The sequence below is a fragment of the Nyctibius grandis genome, chromosome 2 (genome assembly GCF_013368605.1).
Source record: "Nyctibius grandis isolate bNycGra1 chromosome 2, bNycGra1.pri, whole genome shotgun sequence".
Lineage (NCBI taxonomy): Eukaryota > Metazoa > Chordata > Aves > Nyctibiiformes > Nyctibiidae > Nyctibius > Nyctibius grandis.
The window spans coordinates 111,396,094-111,420,682 of NC_090659.1; the positions used below are offsets into that span (position 1 = coordinate 111,396,094).

A 24,589-nucleotide genomic window follows, 5' to 3' on the forward strand; every position below is an offset into this window, starting at 1 on the left:
TAACAAGTATGATGGTAGCATAACTTACTACTAAAGTGTCTATGACAGCACACTGTTTTCAATTGACAGTATTTTTTTAAATTAATGGGTTGGGCTGAAACTTTGTGTACTGGTGGCTCTTTCAGCCTGAACACTTTTGAAAATTTTAGCCTAGAATAGTCATTTACCTGCAAGAAGCAGAGTAAAATACATTTTAGTCATGTCAAAAAACTCAGGTTGACCTAATCTTTGAACTGCTTCAACATTCCAAACTGTTGCTAAGGGGCTGTGAATTTTATGGATATTTTTTTTGTGTGCCATTTTTTACATCCATGAAATCTGTCTAAATTTAGGAAAGACTTACAGATTGCAAAATAGTAACTCATATTACTGCTTAAGTGTGATGACAAGTTTGATTTTAGAACTTGAATGGCATAAGTATTTTATTCTCACAAATCACAGTGAAGTTTCTTAAAGTGCTGACCAGTCTATGCTACTTCAAGTCAGCTAAAGCCTGAGAAAAGGTTTACTCAGTACTCTCAAATCAGTCTCTTTCTGAATCTTATGCAAATGAAAGGGGAAATTTATATTTTTATAAGATCATAGAATAATTCAGATTGGAAGGGACCTCAGGAGGTCTCTAGTCTGAACTCCTGCTTGAAACATGGTGAGCTCTGAGATCAGACCAGGTTGCTCAGGGCTTCATCCGGCCTGGTCTTGAAAAATCCCAAGTACAGAGACTGTACAACCTCTCTGGATGACCTGTTCCAGTGCTTTACTGTCCTAATAACGAAATGGTTTCCTGTATTATCCAATCTGGACTTTTCTTGTTTCAGTTTATGTCCTGTAAAAACAAGAGAGTCAAATGCATGGACTGGGATAAAGAAGGTGTTAAGACTGGGAATGACCTGAATAAAACCATGAGTGGGATATATTTCCCTATCAGAACTACCAGGTCTATCACAGGTTATGTGATATGTTTGCAGTCACTCCATGGACCTGTTTACACCTCCAGGCAAGAGACACAAGTTTGGAGTTGGAAGGGAAACTGGATTTAAAAAAGGAGTATCAGGAATGCATTCCTGGGGGCCATATGAAAGTCAAAACCAGCTCTGCAAGGCAGCAGGACAGGAATGAACACACGGACTGGATGAATACCTAGAAAGAAACCTTGATTCAGCTGACAAAGGGAATATGATAAGGAATCTGTATTTAAGGAGACAAAGTAACTCTTGGGTTGAGAGAGGGCACTGTACTTTAAGTGTAGTCACTTTAACTTAAAACAGACAAGCACAAATTCACCCCACCTACCCTTAGGCACTCACTTAAAGCTTACTTAACACTTAAATTACAAAGATTACCACCTTAGCCTCCCTGCATAATCAATAGACAGATCTTAAGTGAGCTAATTTGTCATTTGGAAGGCCCTCCTCTTGAGTGCATAAGAAAACTAAGTTCCTTACATAGGTACCTCAGATAGATGGGTCTATGTTGCGGAAATTAGAATGAGGATTTTAATTTCCTGGAAACCTAACTTCAAAACTCAAGAAGAATTCAGCTCCTCTCACTGCACTGTATATATATATGTTACCATCAGGTCAACTTATAATCAACTTCAGATACTTACTCTAGGATGAGATTAATCGTGCCTTAAACCTATGAGCACAAAGAGAGACTAGAAGTGACTAGCACAGATGCAGACATCTAGGTCTGTTGAATCATATGCTTTGCTCTCTAGTTTGGAAAGGTACCAAGGTACGTACTTATAATACTAAGGATACTGAAAATCTAATCATAGTTGTATAATACAGGGTACTCAAAATAAGAGTACTTTTACAATACCTAACCTTTGAATGCTTATCTTTGTTATCGTAATATATTCTTTTAATATATTATACAATAAAAGCTCTTATATGTTGCGGTAGTCCAGTCCAGATACACATCTAAATATTTTGAATAATGATGGGAGTGAAAAAAATCTACCATAAAGCAGGAAAACAGTACCATCACTGAAAATATGAGAGGAATGGGAAGAAAGGTAATCAAAATATAAAAGCTATCACCAATAATGGTCTGTTTAAAGAGGGGTGAGAAGATTATTCGGAACCATGAGTCTTTGTAGAAGCTGCTTCTTTTAAGTGAGGTCAACTAATCACAACGGTATTTATATAAAAAAATCAATAGAGTAATCTATTTGTGAACAGTGCATCTAATAACTATGAACAGCACACAGGAACTGCTACTGAATATTTTCTCCATTCTTAATGGAAAATTTATACACTGGGGTTTTTTTTTTGTGTTGTCAGCACAGAAAAATATAAATTGCATATATTATATAAAGGTGGGTTAGTCAAACTTAAAACGTCAATATTTGTTTACCTAGTTATTAAATTAATTGTGCATCTCAGCTTTTTAACCTACTGCATACTTTATGGGTTTCTGTGGATATATGCTGCTATGATAAAAACCCCACACATTTAGAGAAATTAAGAGAGATAATGAACAGAATGGAAAGCAATAAAGACAATGAATGATCCCATGTGGCTTCATATGGAACTAGCAGAAAGTTAAAATAAAAATTCATGGAAAAATAAAAATGAGGAAATGTTAAGATTTTAACTTTTCCTTCCCTGGAACTTAGATAAAAACAGATTTCTAGGAACACAAAATCTATTTATGTTCTTGCTCATGCACAAGATGAGGAAAAAGTCTTGCCTTCAGTAATTCACAGATACTGCAAAAACTGTTACTTCACAAATACAATAAACACAGGCTTATATCTAAGTCTTGTATTTATTTCATAAGCAATCTATCCTACAAATCATACAACAAAATCAGATTTTACACACAGTATTTCAATTTGAAAAAGAAAGTAATGAAGTCAAAGATATATTGTGAAATTCTATGTCGCTGAATTAAAAAAAAATCTAGGATCAATCATTTCTGAACTAAATATGATTACTGTTCTAAGCACACAAACCAAAAGATTTGCTAGTCAGATAACTGCTATTTTTTTTCAACACTATGGAACAGAAAAAAGGATTTTTATTTTTGTACAAAAAGCTAACAACTCCTCTCACTAAATCTATAGACAATGTCAAAGCAGATGCTCTACTGCCATCTGCCAGTTTAAAAGGATGTAGTCTTAGCACAGAAACCACTCCTATGATTCATTTCTCTGAAGGAAACAATGTATCCCTTTACACAGCTGTTCAAGGACATATTTCTGGTTTTATAAGATTTTACAGCTCAAACTAAAATATGAAGTCATAACATAGGCACTTTGGTAAATACTAGGAAAGTAGTAACTCAGTGCAGTGCAACTATGTCTTCATTGTGTCAAGAGACTGAACAGGTTTCAGTTTAATATGCCCTCTGACAGAACTACATGCTTCCATGCTGTTGCTCATAGTTTGGCTGCAGTTACCCACATGGCTGTGCAAGTAGTCTAAGACCGAGCTACCAAAGAGATCTCTTTGACTTTCAGTCTCTGTGTCCCTTAACCTCTCCGAAAGAACAGGTTCTGTGGTGGTTGTTAGGAAGAAGGTACTTTAATGGCATTCATAACCACATAATTCATACTGCACGTGGACGAGTAAGAAACAGTGCAGGTCTACACTTGCTCTTTTGTTGTTCCCTCAAGGCCACTTCAAAGCTGCGTATTCACTCAATAAGGATGTAAAGTAGGACTGACTGGACTCAATACAGAGATACATGTCTTCTTAAGGCCTCCTTGGAATTAAACCTTGCAAGAGAGGTCAAGGACAACAGAAAGGGCTTCTTCAAATACATTGCAGGTAAAGCCAACACTAGAGGCAATGTAGGCCCACTGATGAATGAGGTGGGGGCCCTGGAGACAGAGGATAAAAAGAAGGTGGAGTTACTGAATGCCTTCTTTGCCTCTGTCTATACTGCTGGAGGCTGTCCTAAGGAGCCCCGGACCCCTGAGGCCCCAGAAGAAGTCAGGATAGAGGAGGAATCTGTCTTGGTTGATGAGGGCTGGGTCAGGGAACAATTAAGCAATCTGGACATCCATAAATCCATGGGCCCTGAAGGGATGCACCCGCGGGTGCTGAGGGAGCTGGCCGAAGTCATTGCTAGGCCACTCTCCATCATCTTTGCTAAGTCATGGGCAATGGGAGAGGTGCCTGAGGACTGGAGGAAAGCGAATGTCACTCCAGTCTTCAAAAAGGGCAAGAAGGAGGACCCGGGTAACTATAGACCGGTCAGCCTCACCTCCATCCTCGGAAAGGTGATGGAACAACTTGTTCTTGATGCTGTCTCTAGGCACATCAAGGATAGGGGGATCATTAGGGGCACTCAGCATGGCTTCACCAAGGGGAAGTCATGCTTAACCAACTTGATAGCCTTTTATGAGGATGTAACCCGGTGGATAGATGATGGTAAAGCTGTGGATGTGGTCTATCTCGATTTCAGTAAAGCGTTTGACACGGTCTCCCACAGCATCCTCGCAGCTAAACTGAGGAAGTGTGGTCTGGATGATCGGGTAGTGAGGTGGATTGTGAACTGGCTGAAGGAAAGAAGCCAGAGAGTGGTGGTCAATGGGACAGAGTCCAGTTGGAGGCCTGTGTCTAGCGGAGTCCCTCAAGGGTCGGTACTGGGACCAGTTCTATTCAATATATTCATTAATGACTTGGATGAGGGAATAGAGTGCACTGTCAGCAAGTTCGCTGATGACACCAAACTGGGAGGAGTGGCTGATGCGCCGGAAGGCTGCGCAGCCATTCAGAGAGACCTGGACAGGCTGGAGAGTTGGGCGGGGAGAAATTTAATGAAATATAACAAGGGCAAGTGTAGAGTCCTGCATCTGGGCAAGAACAACCCCATGTACCAGTACAAGTTGGGGGCAGAGCTGTTGGAGAGCAGCGTAGAGGAAAGGGACCTAGGGGTCCTAGTGGACAGCAGGATGACCATGAGCCAGCAGTGTGCCCTTGTGGCCAAGAAGGCCAATGGCATCCTGGGGTGTATTAGAAGGGGTGTGGTTAGCAGGTCAAGAGAGGTTCTCCTCCCCCTCTACTCTGCCCTGGTGAGGCCACATCTGGAATATTGTGTCCAGTTCTGGGCCCCTCAGTTCAAGAAGGACAGGGAACTGCTAGAGAGAGTCCAGCGCAGAGCCACAAAGATGATTAAGGGAGTGGAACATCTCCCTTATGAGGAGAGGCTGAGGGAGCTGGGTCTCTTTAGCTTAGAGAAGAGGAGACTGAGGGGGGACCTCATTAATGTTTATAAATATGTAAAGGGCAAGTGTCATGAGGATGGAGCCAGGCTCTTCTCAGTGACATCCCTTGACAGGACAAGGGGCAATGGGTGCAAGCTGGAACACAGGAGGTTCCACATAAATATGAGGAAAAACTTCTTTACGGTGAGGGTGACCGAACACTGGAACAGGATGCCCAGAGAGGTTGTGGAGTCTCCTTCTCTGGAGACATTCAAAACCCGCCTGGACGCGTTCCTGTGTGATATGGTCTAGGCAATCCTGCTCCGGCAGGGGGACCCGCCTGGACGCGTTCCTGTGTGATATGGTCTAGGCAATCCTGCTCCGGCAGGGGGATTGGACTAGATGATCTTTCGAGGTCCCTTCCAATCCCTAACATTCTGTGATTCTGTGTTAATCGAAATACAAAGCAAACGAGGGAAAGACATTGACACCACCTATATCTTCCTTTATACAGAAGAGGATCATACACCTTTGATGCCAGGAAGATCCTCTGTAGAGCAGGGATTCAGTGGAGAAGGAAAAAAAAATCAGCAGGATGCTGCAGATGGACAGCACAAGCCCACTACTGACCCAGCCAGTATTCTAGTTGCACCTTGTCCTGAAGAATAACTAAGGGGTTTACTTTGTAGAGGTGGTTGACCTTAGATAGTTACACACCCTGACAAAATTTAAGAAAACCATAAAACTGCAGCCTGTTCTTAGAAGAGAACAAAGGTCTCATATGCAGAGCATGAATATATTCTCATATACATCGCACCAATCCTTTGGGAATTAATAAGGCTATTTGAAGCACTGCATTGATTCACTGCAATGGTAGAGAGATGTGTTTTCCATCAGAGCACAGTACTGTGGCTTCCACTTCATTATGTGGCACAGCACATTTCTTTCATGCAGCACCACAGGTACTTCCCATATTTTAAAAATTCTTGTTAAGTACTCAGATCGCTCAATTGCAGGGTTATAATAAATACAGCTTGGCATTACTCATCAATTTCTGCTAGAGCCTATCAGTCATATATTTGTGATGTGGGATGCATTTAATAAATGTCAGTAATTATAGGCTCTGCACAGCTGATACAAGGGTTATATAAATGCTGAATTATTTTAAGAATACAGATTTATGTTCATCCTGACATCTATAGCAATAACATAACAATTTGAATAATATTTTCAATTGTATGCTTTTCAATAATTATACCCATATTACTCTATGTGGCACGATTAGAATTATGGAGGAGCAGTAGATATAAAATTAGGTACCAGTGCTCAGAGTCCTGTTGAGACAGATTTTGAAAGAGAAAATTTAATCTGTTGATGAATACACAAGAAACTACAGCTATCATTATATTACAATTGCACCTTGAAAAATGACCACACACTACAGCCCCACTATTCTACATACAGTAGAAACACTGCAGTTAGATGTATGACTGTAATATCAGGTGGACATACTCACTCTAACTTACTTTAGCTGACTTGGGTAATAACAGCAGTGGAGACTTTGTGTATAATCTCAAGCATGATCCAGCAATCTAAGAGTTCCAGGTGTCCTTGTACACCCTCCCCTACACATGCTCTCTGTTGCAGTCATCAACAAGTTAAAAACCAGCACTGGAACTATACTACAATCATATATCTGACTACAATTTTAGGAAGACAGAGAGCAGTTTTAATCTAAGTGAACAAGATACACAAGGAACGGTGGGGAAGAGGTACAGAATCAGCCAGTGACTTGCTGAAAACAAGAGCAGGTCAGCAACTAAGTTAAAAAAAAAAGAACCCAAGGATAAAATGCTGTTTTACTGAAGTCAATGAGATCATTGCAATTACACTTAATAAGGCAAGATTCACTCCCTGTTTCCTGACCTCAGTTCTTACCTTACCTTACTAGATTGCCTTACGCTGCTTTCCATTATTAGCTTACTATTAATTTTAACTCAACAAAATAAAAAATAGCTGTAAAAAAGATAATTGGGTTTTTCTACAAAATTTCTAAGTTTCAAGCACAAATAGAAGAGCAATAGTAATTATATTGAGTACTATATTTAGCAGATACACTAAGGTATGATGAGCTATTCCTTTTGACTTCTAATGGATTTCATTAAAGAAATTGTTTCTCTTTAAGCAATCACATCTATAAAAAGAATGCATTCAGTGGGAGATTTCTGTGCTAGTATAATATCTGTGGAGTCTGCAGTTAGGCAACATGCTTTTGCCTGATTTTGTAAACCTGACTTTGTTCAGGTATTATAATCTACTTAAGTCATCCTGATGTAATGTGTTAATATTACTTCTGTATGTCGAGTTTCTGCTAGAACAAACTCTGAAGCTTTCAAATGATTCATCTGCCATTCATGACAAGTATGAAATGTCAGGGTATGAATACATGAAAATAAGTATGAATACAGACACAGGCTGTTTCTACACACTTTTTAAATACTCTCTATAACAATGTGCATTCTAGTCCTGTACACATCCAAATTGATATTTATAGCAGTGATCTGCAAGATGATATTTTTACTGAGTATGAGAGAGAAAACACACAAGCTTTATACTACGTCAAAGAACTGCATCAATAAATTTTCCATGGGAATTATATCTCAAAAGCTTGAATAAAACTCATGACAGACCTGCTAGCTTATAAAATTTTAACTCAAATTAAGAGTTAACTTTCAGTCACAGAAGCCCTTTTAATACCATTATTTGTAACTGCATATCTTTATATTTCAAAATGTATGTGAAAAAGCTGTATTATTAATGATGACATTACTGAAGGAAATTTCTAAAGTGCTGGTTAACAGCCAACATTACAAATGCAGGCAGGAATTATTATTTATGTTTATACATATGTTGAGGATAGGCATGAGGTAAACCGCAGAGTTAAGATTTTGGGCTTTAGGAAAGCAGACACTGGTTTATTCCGGGAACTGTCAGCAGAATCTCATGAGAAGTGGGCATAAGGGAGAGGGAAAATTTGAGACAGTGTAGTAGACAGCACATTACTTTCAGCTGATTAAAAAGGGGAACAAAGGAGCATTTTTGAGTGAGATTCAGAACAAATAATCTCATTGTGCAGAAAGACCAGGATTTTCAGAAGAATGACTGGGTAAGTAGGGAGTGTCTCAATGCATTGAAAGACAAGAAAAAGGAACATATAAGAAGCAAAACCAAGACAGAGAAAGAAAGAAAGAAAGAAAGAAAGAAAGAAAGAAAGAAAGAAAGAAAGAAAGAAAGAAAGAAAGAAAGAAAAGAAAAGAAAAGACAAGACAAAAGCACTGCTTGGGCACTTCAGGATGAAATTAGAAAATCCAAAGCCCAGATGGAGATAAGGCTAGCAGGGAACATTACGGGTGACATGGGTTTCAACATATATGCAAAAGTTCATGGGGCATTTGACGAATGCAAGAGAACGTAAGTGAGGGATGGTACATAAAAGCCTTAAGTATCCAATGCCCTCTGTGCATGGTTTAGGAAGGAAAGAAGCAGCTAATAATGGGAGAGAAACAGTCTACTTAGAGAACATGAACATACTTATACATGAACATGGAGTTAAATCCAGTTGGCGGCCAGTCACAAGTGGTGCTCCCCAGGGCTCAGTATTGGGGCCAGTTCTATTCAAAATCTTTATCAATGATCTGGACCAGGGGATTGAGTGCACCCTCAGTAAGTTCACAGATGTCACCAAGTTGGGAGGAAGTGTTGATCTGCTTGAGGGTAGGAAGGCTCTGCAGAGGGATCTGGATGGGCTGGATCGATGGGCCGAGAACAAGTGTATGAGGTTCAACAAGGCCAAATGTCGGGTCCTGCACTTGGGGCACAACAACCCTATGTTGTGCCCCAAGTGCAGAACCAACGGCCTCAAGTTGTGCCAGAGGAGGTTTAGACTGGATATCAGGAAAAATTTCTTCACTGAAAGGGTTATCAAGCATTGGAGCAGGCTGCCCAGGGAAGTGGTTTTGTCACCATCCCTGGAGGTATTTAAAAGACGTGTAGATGTGGTGCTTAGGGATATTGTTTAGTGGTGGACTTGGCAGTGTTAGGTTTATGGTTGGACTTGATGATCTTAGGGGTCTTTTCCAACGTAAATGATTCTATGATTCTACTCAAACCAATGAAATTCAGATGAGATTCACCCATGGCTGCTGGCCAATGTGATGGCAAGGCTGCTCTGTACTGCATATGAAAAATCACGGCAATCAGAGGAAGTCCTTACCGCTGGTAAGGCAACATTATGTGTGCCTGAAGAAAAGGATGGAATTCATGGAATGGCAGACTATTCCACCTAATCTCTGTCCCTGGAGAGATCATGGAACACATCAACATGGAATCCACTTCCAAACAGCAGAGGGAAAAAGGCGGCCATCGGAAACAATCAACATGGCTTTACCAAGAGCAAACATGCTTGATCAACTTGATTGCCTTCTGTGATGAAATGACTATGTGAGTGAGGGAAGAGCCTTACTGCTAGTAAGGCTTTTGACATCATCTTCAATTGCATTCCTATTTTGGAAGCTGAGGAAGTATGAACTTGAAGCATGGTCTCGAAGAATGGGCCAGGTGGAAAACTGGCTGTATTGCTGGAGTTAAATGGTAGTTATCAAGGGCTGGACACCTGGCTGGCAGCTAGTGAGAAGAGAAGGAAACCAGGAGCCCACACCATTCAATTTCTCTGTGAAAAACTTGGATGAAGGCACACAGTGCACACAGACAAAGCCATAGACAGTGTTGGCAACAATTCCACTTAAAAAAGGAGGTTGGACTACATAAACTGCAGATGTCCCTTCTAAACAGCATTTCTACAATTACTTGATCTAAGAAAACTTTCTAACCAGGATTCCAATCTTTTCATGTCACCTTATATTGGTGTGCATGGCTTTCCTTCTGTTTCTCATGCATTAATTTCTACTTAAGATGGCATTTACTTTTTTAACTTAAGGGGTTTTTTTTAATTTTTCTTAATCCCAAACTGCACTCTTAAAAAGTTCCTGTCATTGGGCAGGTAACAAGTCAGTCTCACAAGTACACGCTCTTCCATTAATGTGAATGATGGCCTTGCCTAAGGATGCACAATTAGTTGTGGGAACCATTCACTTGCTTTAGCAGTTGAATAAAATAAAACTGATAACAAACAAGTGAAATTTGAAATGTGTTAGCCTTTCACTGCCCTAGAAAACAAAACAAAACAAAAACCTGTTTACTAATTAATAAAATACTTTTTTAATTTCTTAACATTTCTAAGAAAATTATGAACACCTTTGAGACAAGCACTGTAACCTGCATGCTTTAAGATGCTTGAATTTTCACTTCTTCCTCCTGAATGCTCAATTTTAAATTTAATACTTATAAATGACATGAAAGTGTGATAACTCTATTTGGATTATTACAACACTCAATGTAGAAATGGGAGAAACAACTATGTTTCAATTGCTGTCCCAGTGAATATTTAATTTTTTAAATAGTCCAGCTTACAGTAGAAAAGACACCCTCCCATTTCTCCATAACCAACAACCTGCTAGTTATGGCAGTTTTTCACCTCTGAAATGGTCATTAAAATGTTCATCATACAATTTTTAAAAATGCTGTTGACATTATTACAGAGCTTGATCCAAAGTTCAATGGAAAGAAATAGGTACTTCCAAAAGCTGATTCACCCCTTTATTTTAGATGCCTATCTAAGAATGGCAGAAATTATTCCCTGTAGCTTCTTGTCTTCAGTAGCAAAAAAAAAATGGATAACTTGTTAAGATGAGGTGGCTAATATTCATATGATTCAAGTTAGATGAGATGAATTACACTGGGGCTTCTTTTTTTTAATTTCAATTGGCTTTGAATCAGGCTTATCATATTTTTCTATCACAGTACCTAGCCATTTAAAGGAAAAACAAACTCACATGAAATTATTCCGGTATCAATCAGAGGAATTTGAAGTGGCTTGAATCAATAAATACATCACAAGTCTTTTCTAGTAGGATCTTAACAAAGTATCCTCTAAGAGTTGAACTACAAATCTGACAGAACTTCTATCTGTATTTCGAAGGTACACTTTTATTCCACAAAATCTACTTTTAAAAATACCATTGATTTGTGGGAAATGTACTAAAGAATAACATCTAAATAAAATATTTGGTATTAATGCAGGAGGTATTTTAAGAAATACTAAAACACAAACTGAAGATAATATTCGTGAAGGAAACAGGATTTCACAGGTCTACATAATACACTCTGTGGCAGGTAGGAATGTGTTATTGTTTGGAAATGGACTGTAACATACAGGAAGCCTAGATAACCATCAGATGAGGCACCTAACTCCGAGAAAAGCTTTGTCAGATGAATATCATCCTTAGCATAGATAACATTTTTTCTGTTATGTTAGTTTATTTGCCATCCTGTAATGACTACCCAAAAGAATATGGCCATCCTGGTAAATAACAGTCGAAGTTTGAAGGAAAAGGCTCCTTCTCCACCTGCAGATATGCAATTGCAGAATGAGTAGAAACAGGTGAGGAGGAAAAAGTTCTGTCGAGGAGCCATGTGGGTTACCTGAGCCTGACTCATGGATCAGAACCAGTGTCATTCAGAGGAAGTGGCAGGTGACCATGGATGTGGGGGCCCAGGTGGTGTTCTCCTCGATTCTGCTAGTGAAGGGAAAAGGACAGGACTGGATGCACGTGATCATGCAACCAGGCCACAATACTTGGTTGCAGAGCTGGGATGTTGCAGACGTGACTGGCTCTTATGGCTGTGACAATTGGTTTGAGACAGACTGACAGACAGGGTCAGACAGAACCCATATGACAAACTGTAACAAGAGTATCTGCCAACAGGCTTGCTATTAGCAAGTGTAAAATAGACAGGACAAAGCTATGCTGACTCCTGCAGCTGCACTGTCAGATGAGTTCTTTTCTATTTTAACTACACTGTTCTGCAGAGAGAACATAGCAAGAGATGTGAGATTATTCATGACCATATTCAACCTAAGGGATGTTGTGTCAAAGGCTTGTTGCAACAGTAGGTAAGGCAGAATCAAAGAGCCACAGTGAAGTCTAGAAATCCAGACTCTAAAAATTTACCTAGCAACTAAGGACTAAATTCAGAAAAAAAAAGTAAGTCATGTTGCTGACAAGATCGCATCTATTTAAGTCAACTATCTTCTTAAAAACAAAATGGATCTTACCAGTATGCATGCAGTATTAATACTCTCTGAATTACAGAACATCATAAGACATAATTTCTAACAATCCAATTAGTAATTACCAATATTAAAATAATACAGCCAGCAATATTCAGCTCAAATTAGAATTGAAGTTCTCTGCTGGAAAAAAGAAAAGCTGTGAATATAACCAATATTTGCAAAGTTGCTGAAAAAAGTCCTTTTCCTTTTAGTGCTGTTTTAGGTTTGCCCAAACATCAGCAGTGCAGTAGGTTATAGAAGAGATCTCTGCATGACTGCAAAATGCTGCATGGTGCTGCAGCAAATTTCTGCTGCAGCAGAAAGCATGTTGCTGCAGCAATACAAACTGTCATTTCTATACATAGAAATCTATACAAAACCTACATTTTTATTATCTATATATTCCATCTTGTGTAGTGAAATGATGTCATAAAATTATGTCAGATTTCTTGTAATAGAATTACATTAGTTTAACTTCATGGTTAATAGAATAGATCAAAGTGTTACCTGTTTTAATACTTATTTTAAAGTATTTTGAACCGATAAAAGATTGCTAATTACAATTTACTTAAAATCAATGTATACCTGAATTACTATTTTATATCTCTGAGTCTAAACACGACTAAAGTCGAAATTGCTGTCAGCTGGTTTAAACAAGTAACTTCAAAGTATGTATGTTTTAAAAAACACTACTTCCCCTCATCCTGAGTTCAGTGGTGTAGACGACACAATTCTGTGCATCTCTGGATAAGGAAGAAGATATTAGTAAAAATACAGACTAAGAAATGATAACGGCTAGTAGATAAGAAACTATATGGGATAGCAGACATAAATTATAAGAGAATATACCACATCCTTAGCACAGAATCAGTGAAGTAGTGGACACCGTACTAAATTTCACCTTTCTTGTGCTAGTGACATGGAGACTGAGCTGGTAGCAACTTATTTCTCACTACCTTACTCATTCAGCTTTTCTCTGCGTTAGCTTGGTAATGGATTTATGAGAAACACTCCTGTTAGAAGGCAATCATTCAATTGCAGATTGTGAACCACGGGATCACTTATGGATCTAAGACAGCTGCCAAACTGTCAGAAATGGAATGGGAGTAGGATTCATAGTTAGGGAAAAACACAATTTAAGAAAAAATCTCCCATTTCTGTTACTTAAGTCGCCTAAGACTTAAGGATGTACCACAAACTGCTATTGGAAGGATAAGGAAATCTCTCATATGACAAAGCAGCACCTCACAGAATTGGAACAACAGCAGCATATTTTCAAGACTTTTATCCACAGTTTGTAGATTGTAATCAATGCTGTGATAGACCAGTTCAGTAAAGTGAGAGTCTGCGCTCATTCAGTAAATGCGCTCATTACTTATTTCCCGTCACACAAAAACTCTGAATCTATTCTGATTTTGTGGAGGTTAACTAAGGACTTATTTTCCAATACCAGCATTTTTAACAACTGCAGTTCTTAACAAGTTATGTAAGCATAGCTGAAGTAAATGAAATAATCAGCAGTCTACAGTGTATCTGACACAAACAAAAGTGTTTAAAGCTGATGTTTATGTAAAAGACTTTAAGACAAAACCAAACAGAGCTACAGTAAGTCTTAGTGCATTTTTGGCTTTGTAATAGAGGAGTTCTTGAGCTCAGCGTATTACCCTATGCACCCTCATCCTACTGATTCGTCTTGATATAGCTTCACAGTTTAATAAATAAACACAGTTTAATAATAAAAAATAATTTGACAATACAGCTATGGATTTAAGTGAACAGATATATTTAAACAAGTTTACCAGTACTATATTTGATATTCAACAAATGCAATACTCAAAGGCAATTTTTTTTTTTTTTAAACAGGTCAAAGATCTTATACCAATAAGAAATTTCTGCATGGAGCCCTTTTTAGGTGAGTGTGAGCAAACAATTAGATACTTTTTTTAAGAAATGTAATTCTAAGTCTTGTAATTATAGGGAATTCCAATTGATTTTGCCAAGAAAAGTTGGACCAGATGATCCTTGAGGTCTCTTCCAACTTGATATTCTATGATTCTATGATTTAATCTTTTTTATTTTTCCTGTATAACTTTTCCTTATATAAGACAGCATGCTAGGGCTGTGCAGAAAATTAAAGCGAGTCTTGATATACAGACCAGTTCCCTTCACAGCTCTGATTTAAGATTCTCAATTCCATAAACTTTCATGTTATCTGATGCAATCAATTTACCAGTCAAATAAACTATGCTAATCACTAGTTAAAGATTTTACTGTTTAACTGCACTTAAACAGTAATCATGTGCTCTCATCCAGACTTAACTAAAGAGCAACGAAAAAAAATAGAATAAAGAATTTAAGCTTTCCCTCAAAGTCCTAAACATGCTCCATATTTGAGCTAAAGGTATTAGAATGCCCAGCAAACCTAAATAAACAAAAGGTGGACTTTCACTTGCCTATGAGCATTACCAAATTTCAGCTCGGGCTGAGGTACATCTGCTTCTTCGTCGAACTCACCCCTAGACCGTAGGCCTTAGTGGCTCAATTCAGCTGTTACACATAATGCCATTTGAGACTCTGTATGTTATCCAAGAAAACGTAATGGATAGGCAGATATGACACAGGACCTCCAGATCCATGCTCTACTGGATCAGGGTACACAAGCAGTGGGAATCAGTTGCTTAAACACTGGCTTCTAATGCCACTTTGCCCCTACTTCCAGTTGCTGTCCCAACAAGAAAATGTATTCACTTGGGTCCTGTGTCATATCTGGCAGCGCCTAGTAGATGTCTTAAATACACTAGGCCATCTCCGATGATACAAGATACCAATTTTTAGGCAACTGAATTGACACCTAGGGGAAGTGATAAAATATTAGCAATAAAAAGCTTTGTCCAACAAACCAAACAATGTATTGATGATGAAGACATCCAGAGTTCACATCACTCCATCTTTTCCCATCTTAGACTGACAAAATAGAAGTTATGAGGAGAACAAGAGAAACACTCAATTTTTTCTGGCTCCACAGAGGGTGAGAAGAATAGGTGTGCCATTAATAGCATCCACCAAAATGGTGAGCCAGGTCACTCACCCAAGCTGAGGCTTCTACATACAACTCCAAAACAAATAAGTGAAAAATCTTTGATCATTGCCTATTATTCTAGCACTAAGATAACTTCATTCTCACATATTAAACATATATTCAAATCTGGACTAGACCACAATTAAATGATAGCTGAGAACTCTTGACCATGATATAGCCATCTGCCATATCTTACAGATAAAGCAATACTGGAAATATTCAAAATTAGTGAATTTTTAAACTAAGACCTACAAAACCCCTGGAACTTACTTTTCATTATGTTGAGAATTTCATTATGACACGCCTAAATAGTTACATGCTATTCTCCAGTGAGAACAACTTTTTTTTTCAAAATTTCACATTTCTAATAGTAAAGATAGAATTCTGACTACTGGGAGAATTCTTCAGAAATTCTCTTTCAGAAAAAGCATAAAATGTTACCCATATTCTATCTATCTGTCAAACTATTGCAATCGTATTTGCTGACCAAAACTAAAACCTTAACTTGCAGTGAAGAGCAGCTGTAAGAAATATCCCATTGATGGGAAGTATATTAACAGCATAAATAGAACTCTTCCAACATGAACTGAATTATATTATTGTAAACGTTCTCAATAATTCTTTGTTTATTAAAGTCCTAAATAAGTATCTTTGTAACTAAAGATAATTGTTATTATATTAAAATGTTCTACAGATAAAAGTCAACATATTCCAAAAATCTCTCCATTTACTCTTTCTTATGGAAATTCATATTCATGAACAGTTGGTTGGGTTCTCTAGCTTATACTGGTTGCAGAAAAGATTCAGAGGTCAATGAAAAATGTAACTTTACCTGGGTACTGATCATACGTTGTGATGAATGAGCAATATTAGCAGGCAGGCCAAAAAAGTCAGGTTTATCATCTTCTGGAAGGCTTTCAATAATGTTACGATAATCCTGCATTAGCAGAAAAGAATAAACATAACTGAGGGAATGTTTTGTTCAGCTCATGAAATCAACAGTGTATGCTGAAAAGAATTTCATTAAGTGCACTGCATAACACAAAGATTAAAATAAGTATATAACACATGACATATCTTGGTAATCTTATTTATAAATTTCTGAATTTTATTTACAAAAAACTATCTTCTTTTATATAGTGTTTCCACCCTAGAAGAGCAAAAAGCAATTTACTGGTTACAGTGATGCTATCAACTGAAAAGAAAAATATGCTAAGACTGTCTCTGAAAAGTAGTTACAATGCTTCTGTTGAAAAATGTAAGATTAATGAGAATATAAAAAAGAAAAAATATTTCAGCATTTGAAACTCGAATAGTAGAGTATAATACATATTTATAAAATGAAGAGCACTCACTCCTATTTAAATCTATGAAGATATCACTCAAAGAAAGTGAAATCATTTAGGTGAAAATAGGTTTGCATGATCACTGGAGATGCAGAATAGCATCACTAGTGGTTATAGTGTAACAGTCACTAGTGGTGCTGCTCTTGTACAAAACAGGAAGAGGCCTTGCAGACTAAGATAGACTAATAGTGCTGGATGTCACTTTTATTGTGACTCTAAAGGCACAATATATATAAATATAAAAATATTTACTATTTGAAAGTCTGGCTGCACCCTGTTGCGTTATATCATGTGTCTTTTGTCCTTTGCTTGCAGGAGCATGTCCTGGGTGTGCACAATTTACTTTGACACAGAATCTCACTTCAGAGATAACAATAGTAGCAGACCACTACACCAAACACTGAGGGAACACTATTTAGTATGAGATATTATTCCAGTTAACTTAAGGAATTAAGCTTAGCTTTATTATTAGTGTTCTACTAATCAAAACTACTTGCAGAAAAATATTTAAGACATAAAAGTATAAACGCTCACATACATAATCATATAAGAAACTGAGAGATATGAAATACAGCGCAGGCAAGAAGAAAGGTTCATCTATTTGGCCATATTATCTACAAGAATAGAGACAAGCCTGGTTTGTTTATTCCTTCCCTCTTTTTGATATTAACTCAGCACATCTATAGAAAATAACCATCACATATAAAGTAAAAAACATAAACAAAGCCCAAGCCTAAACAGTCAGAATCCACATAGACAATGCCAAATGACAGGAATTTATTTTAACTGGCATAATTCCATTTACATCGACTCATATTAGAGGTTTAATATGGAGTCCTACATTAAAATGCAAATGAATCTTAATAATAATAACAACAGTATGTGAAAGGATAGAGAGATAAGTTCTTTACAATCTGTTGAATTCCCTCTTGTTTACACTAAAGGAATACTAAAGGAGAATCAGAATCCATATTTATCTCCAAATAAAATGTCATACACCCTCCATGGCATATTAGCAGATTATGTGAGAATGTTGATATATTTTGTAAATAAGGACATATATTTAGATTTTCCTATTTCATCCAGAAGTTATATGAATGTTTAGCAGTCTGCACAAAAGTGCTATTATGTTAATATACTGTTATATAAAAATGTAATGATATCCTTCTTTGTCATAAATTGACCCAATTTCTTTTACTCAGTTCTTCATAGCTATGCTGCTCTGCATCATAGTCCAATCAGATATCATAAAAAAGGAGACTGACCAAACAGACTAGCAGAATAGTTCTGCCAACTTAAGAATTAGTGCTCCACACAAAAGAAGTCTTAAATAAATGGACGTATCCTTTGGATCGTAACTCTGGTTTTCTTTGTGGAATTATTTCCAAGAATATTTTTTGCAAATAACTTATTTTAGTTTCTATATTAGGTGATAGAAGATGTATACCTACCAAAATACTGCAGGAATTTGGTAAAGAGAGCAAATATGGGAAACTAGTCATCTTCTTTCCTCTAGCATTTAAATTGCCAATGACTCGTGAATTGAAAAGCTGCTCCAAGTAGGACCGAAGAACTCTCATATCGAAGTAATTATCTACACGGCCTCCATAAATTGCATTTTCAAACATGCCATGCACGAATTCCCACTGAAAATCTTTGGAACCTATAAATTAATTAATATCAGTTTTGTATCAATGGATAGCATTGCATTATAAGCATTTCTTCTTGTCATTGCAGTTCTTCAGTCAAATTAAAACTACAAACGTATCAAATAATTAATTTCTAATTGTTTTTCTTCTTTATTCCCAAATGATAAAAGCTGCAGAAACTTCAATGAGCTTGTAAATATTTGTCATTGTTAAAACAAACACTTACTGTTTCAAAATGAGCTATTAGAAATATTACTTAAGTCTTGAAGTGCTTTTTATTGTAGATAAACCAATTGGTTATACGTATTTCAGAAATTATGCTATTAAAATTTTAATTATATGTGCTCCTTTGTCATAAACAAAAAGAATTTCCCTCGTTCAAAGGAATAGTTATATACTATTTTGTACCTCAGTACCATCTGATCTCATAAAATAAACTGATTGATTGAACCCAAACCAGTTCATGCTCAAAACAGATAACATTACTGGAAATGTCATCTTTCAAACACAGAGGTCCGGGATATGTGCTTTGTAAATTATTATAAATCACACAACATAGCACATAAAACTAAACATATTACTGCTAGTTTCCTGGCCAGACTGATGTTGCAATTAGATTACTCTGGCTTACCTATATCCCACAAGTTCAGAATAACTTATTTTCCCTCCCTTCTATCACAGTTGTCCAAACTACACAGGACAATGATCAGAAAGGTACTTCTTAAAGTCCCATGAAAAAAAAGGAAGCAGCAATTACTTTAAGGGGGGTTTTATTGTTGGTAACTGTTGTTTCCAGATACTTCAATCATTTCTTTGTAAGAAAAGTCATCTTCACAGCAATTGTTAATGATTAGATTAGTGATCATCATTGATAGTTAATGATTCAACCTCTTTACATCACTTATGTTTGAAGTCTGTATAACTAAGGTCCAATTCCAGAAGTACTAAACATCCATAAATCTCATTTAAGTCAATGATCATAAATTATCTCTAAATATCAGTTCCAAACTTTACTTTGAAATTATATAAAACGCAAAGACTTAAAGAAAATTACCTTTTTCATATTAACTAATATTAAGAATTTACTATGCTACTTAATAGAACAATGAAGTGGGCTCTAACAGTGAGTTTCTACATGAAAAATTCATTCATATTCAATTCATTTTTTCAGTATACAGGGTTGCTCACACTGGGAAGGAATGGAGACAGAAGACTTCATCTTCCAGGCACTCCCGTATTTCCTATTTATTCCTCTGGACTCAAGAAGCTTAGCAGAATAGTTCTTGGCACAAAGAAATTATTGGTTTACCCAACCTTACAAAAATGGAATTATGATTCACCCTGCGTTTCTAGCTTTGCTTACTGATGATGAGCCTTGCAGCATCTTCGCGCTTATCTGAGTGTTGTAGAAAGATAAAGCCCTTCATGCAACATCTCTATTAATGGTAAAACGGGACAGGACCCATTAGAACTCAAGGTCAGATGGCACAACGTGGCTTGCATCCATACCACTAAACTCTCTTTTGCCCTAAAATAAGGTAACCTCCTACCTGCTGCCTATTGGAAAGAGTCTCCTAGCCCTGCAACCTGACAAACCATGCCTTGTCACTGCCTACGAGAATGCCAGACTGCATAAGCCAAACATGGAAAAAAAAAAACCTGATCATGGAATAGTTTTGAGTCTGTGTCCAGCCCTTATCAGTTTACTAATACAGACATATTCTCAGGGTCTGGATCTACATCCAGAAAAGCCTAATAAGCCTAAGCACAGCTGATTCAGGGTCAGACTACTTCCCATACTGAAGTAGTCACCTGGTCATGTGTTTATATTTGTGAAAACGTTCCAACGAAGATTCAAATGCAAAATTTAAATACCTTCAAAGCAGCCTTTAAACAGAATGGCCCCACTCCAAACTCCAAACAAAACAATCATGCAAAGTAACCAATTCATAAAAATTACTGTGAAAGTTTTTAATATTCTAAATATTTAAAATGAGAGACATTCAGAAGGGTTATGCTAAAGAGGTGAGAAATCTTTCCTTAAGAAGTGACTTACCCTCAAAGAGTCTATCAATAATGTCAAAACCAGCACGGAGATCAGATAAAGAAAATTCATAAAACTTGGTCCAACCCTGCCATTAAAAGAAATCCAAAGAATTTAATTAGTCACACAATGATGATTGTGAAGTAAAACACAAATATTATGTGGTTAGTGAATACCGTATAATACTTAATACTGAATGAAAAAAAGAGACAACCTATGTCCTCTGAAGTGCATCTTTGGAAACATTCATTGGAGGTAATATTAAAAAAAAATCAGCTCTACGGTGCACATAATTTTACGTACTTATACAAACTAGAATCCATTGAGTATGAGGATCTTAAGTAAACTGAAGATTATTTTATTTCCTAGCAGTATTTACTTCAACTTAAACTTGCTGACATCTGTGACTAGATCACACATTGAATTATGATTTTATATCTGAGGGCTTTTTTGTATTTCAGTTTCCTTTGCATTTTCATAAATAGGTCTGATTCTTCAAACACAGTCTACATTATGCTTTCATCACCATACTCCTTAATTCATGCCACTTCTCTACTGACTGAAAAAATTATAATGAGAAAAGCAATTACTGTTACCATTACAGAAAAAATGCTGACCACCATATGCATATTTTAATCATACTCAGTTTGTATGTCCTTTCGGTTCTTGGTGGCATTATTCTTTGTATAGCATTAATGTGTAATATGTACATAATTCTCACAAAAAACTTTCAGTGTAAATAGATAAGTATAAATAAACATTGATATATGATACAGAACTTAGGAAATCCAGATCTCAAAGGTATCTCCTGTTGCTGTATCTTCTTATGGCTATACCTTTGCATATGACTCATGATGAGAAACGTGCAAAGGTATCAGATGCACATATCCAGTGAGATGGATACAGTCTCAGGTCAAGACTGCAGCTGCTCCACAGATCACAATCAAACTATCAGCCAGTCACCCTGAAGGTCATAAACTGGAAAGGTGCTGCAGTCTCTCAACAGCATTCATGTATTTTTTTTTTGATAGATCTGTACATGGACCCAAAACTACCTGAAATTCATTATAAAATACATGAACTTCTAGCTGGGATTAATTGGAGTCCAGCAATGTCAGAAACTGGTAATCTTAAGCAAAATATAAAACCATCACTAAGTCTGCACATGAGAAAAATACAGTTACAGTGGAATTAAGGAGAAAGCAGTAATCCTATTTTGTGCCACTTGGAAAGCTGGTGGTAAATGAACATGAATTTGAACAAAGCCAAATGAGAGTTCAAGTGTCAGATCAGTATTTCAAATATTTTCAATTATTCTTGAACACCATGTTCAAAGTCTGTTACTGCAAGAGGCAGACAACCTTATAAATCACAAAGTCAAAACCAGCTCTGCCAGATCAAATCTTTCAGATGACAGGTTATTTCACCCCTGTTATTTCAGATGACAGGTTATTTCACAGGTTATTTATTCATTTTTAAATAAAATAAACAAGACATAAAACAGTTTGTTGGTTGGGTTTTTTTTCCTGTTTAATTTAAGCATCTGCAGCCAGAAATAAATGTTTGCTTTAAACAAAAATTTATCTAAGGAAAGAACACATCACAGTCTCTGAAAACTATTATAATCCTCACAACAAACGAATACATTCCCTTGTTCTTCCTTCTCCTTGAACAAGGTTCATCTGCAGAAAGAGTAGACAATATCATCTCCTCCCTCCCACCAAAGTGTCTTTTTCTCATGTCTTCCATTCAATCGTGTATGTTTTCAAAATATTTTTTCCTGTCCCAAGCAAACAGGATTCACAGAATTTTTCCATGGGACCTCGCTCCTGCATCAGTATCAGTTAGTACACAAATCACAAAATAACCCCATGCAGGCAGTAGCAATTTTCAGAGGGACAGGAATTTAGGCTACCAAGATCTTATTTTGCAATGAATTCAGAGACAACAACGAAGGCACCAGAAATATACAAGTTTTTCTCATCTCTGAACATGACCCAACATATACCTGATGAAAAATACTTCCAAGTATAAAAGCTAATAAATGGGGTAAATTTTTCAAAAGGTACCAAAAAAATATTACCTGAGGAATATAGTTTCTTCTTTCTTGGCATACAGCATGAAACCACGCTAAACAAAACAGAGAATGCGCTCGAGACAAATTTCCATTTTTATTAATTTGCTCTGGTGTCCAAGATTCATAGGTTCGCAAGAGATTCTTTTTGAGGCCTGGAGGTGCCTGCATTGGAAGGAAAAATACTGCTGTAGACAGAAAACCCGACACTTTTATGTACTATTTTCTTAAATTATAACTTACAATTTATAACCTAATGAAATGACAAACAGTACTTAATAAAACAAAATTTAACAAGAAAAAAATCTGCTTGTGGTCCCAGTTATTCCTTATGTTGAGCCATTTGGAAAGCAAAGCTCTCAATTTTTAGTAAAGGCCTTTAACTGTATGTTCTGCTGTATGGGAGGAGAGCCATTTTTGTTGAATGGGTCCAGTAATATAAAGCTATGGGGCCAAAAAGAAAAATAAGGAAGAGAAAGTGTGATTCTGTGATCTTCAGATGAGGACATTAATCAAGAAGGAGGAATTCCTTGTTTTTTCATCCACGTTCCAGCATCTGTGTAAGTTTTTGCTTTTAAGAAAAGCAAATGATTAAATGCATAAAAGAATTTGGAGCACAAAACAGAACAAATACTTCCCCGAGGTCAATTTATTTTCAGTTCACACTTTTAATTGGTAAAAAATATCTGGAAAGAAATTTTACAAACCTTCCCTTTAAAGTACAGCTTCTGCAAATTTCCACATATACATTACAAATGATCATCAAAAATCTTTCAAGGCAAATTCATAGCATTTTTTGTATTACATCTAATTGAAATATAAGGCAAAACCAGTTACGCAAATAGTCCACATTATCCAAACTTTATCCTATCAACATATATAGTTTACTATACATCCAAGTTCATTCATTCTAAACATGTAATAAAAGCTTTCCAAACAGATCTTACTTCAAAAGTTATTTTCAGACTTGATTGAAGCAAAATCGGAGTAAATTTTGGATGAACTTCAGTAGTAAGCCAAAGGCGAAAGTTTGGTTGAGGCTGTAATGTATTCAGTTCCTATTAAAGAGATGTTATATATTGAAGTAGGTTTGGGGTTGTTTTTTTTTAATATATAAAACAGTATTTACAAAATTATAATATCCTAAATTAGAAAGTTAGGCTTGTCTAAAAATTCTTTAGTTGTTTTTACAAGTAAGGTTATTCAAAAGACTATAGTTCAAGATGTGTTGTCTCCACACATTCTATATGCTCACTGTGTTCATGTTTGAAGTTCCTCCTAGCTGTGTCAAAATATCTGTACACCCCTCCAGATCCTAAATTCAGAGCATAAAAATATATAGCAGTTCTTTACTTCTTTTAAGTAAAAATAAAAAACACCAGAAGGCTACATCCCAAAAGATGAAGGCTTGGAATGTGGGCTGCATATCAACAACAGATCTCAATGACTTTCAACAACTGTATAGCTATATTAATTTCTTTTTCTTCAAGCTCCTGTTGTATGCATACTTCATGTATCATGATTCATAGAAAACTGAAGATAGCAAAATGGAGTTCTAAGAGAATAAATATTGTCAAACGCTATTTCAAATATAAAGGCTTCACAAAAAATATGTAATTACTGAATGTATGAAGACACACTGCTGGTGCTTTATGTGCATCTGAAACAGACACCGAAGATACCACTGAAGATTTCCACTGAAGATACCAAAGTTGTTTGACAACTGACTTGAGAACAGTGTCAACAGTTCTGTGTATGTCTTGGAAGAAACATAGCTCAAAAAACTCTTAACATATTTTCTCACAATCCATTCATTTTTATAATCTCTAAAACATAATCATAATCATTCTGTTTTCAGTGTTTTTAGTAAAGAAGAAAATTCTGTCAACCCATTAATTGTTCTGCTCTTTAGGCAAAATGACAACTATATCTGGTACCTAGAATCACAGAACTGTTGAGGTTGGAAGGAACCTCTGGAGACTGTCTAGTCCAACCCCACGCTCAAAGC

The 24,589-nt window shown here is 36.6% G+C and overlaps 1 protein-coding gene across 1 annotated transcript in view; it reads right to left on the bottom strand.

Moving 5' to 3' along the window:
- The window catches only part of DYNC2H1 (dynein cytoplasmic 2 heavy chain 1), a 193,292-nt gene that overhangs the window by 56,987 nt on the left and 111,716 nt on the right, over positions 1-24,589 (bottom strand). The window contains exons 78-82 of the mRNA XM_068417541.1: positions 23,529-23,639; positions 22,591-22,746; positions 20,520-20,595; positions 18,266-18,477; positions 16,301-16,405 (exon numbers count right to left, since the gene is read on the bottom strand). Of these exons, the coding sequence (XP_068273642.1) occupies positions 16,301-16,405; positions 18,266-18,477; positions 20,520-20,595; positions 22,591-22,746; positions 23,529-23,639 (660 nt within the window). The remainder of the gene's footprint in view (positions 1-16,300; positions 16,406-18,265; positions 18,478-20,519; positions 20,596-22,590; positions 22,747-23,528; positions 23,640-24,589) is intronic.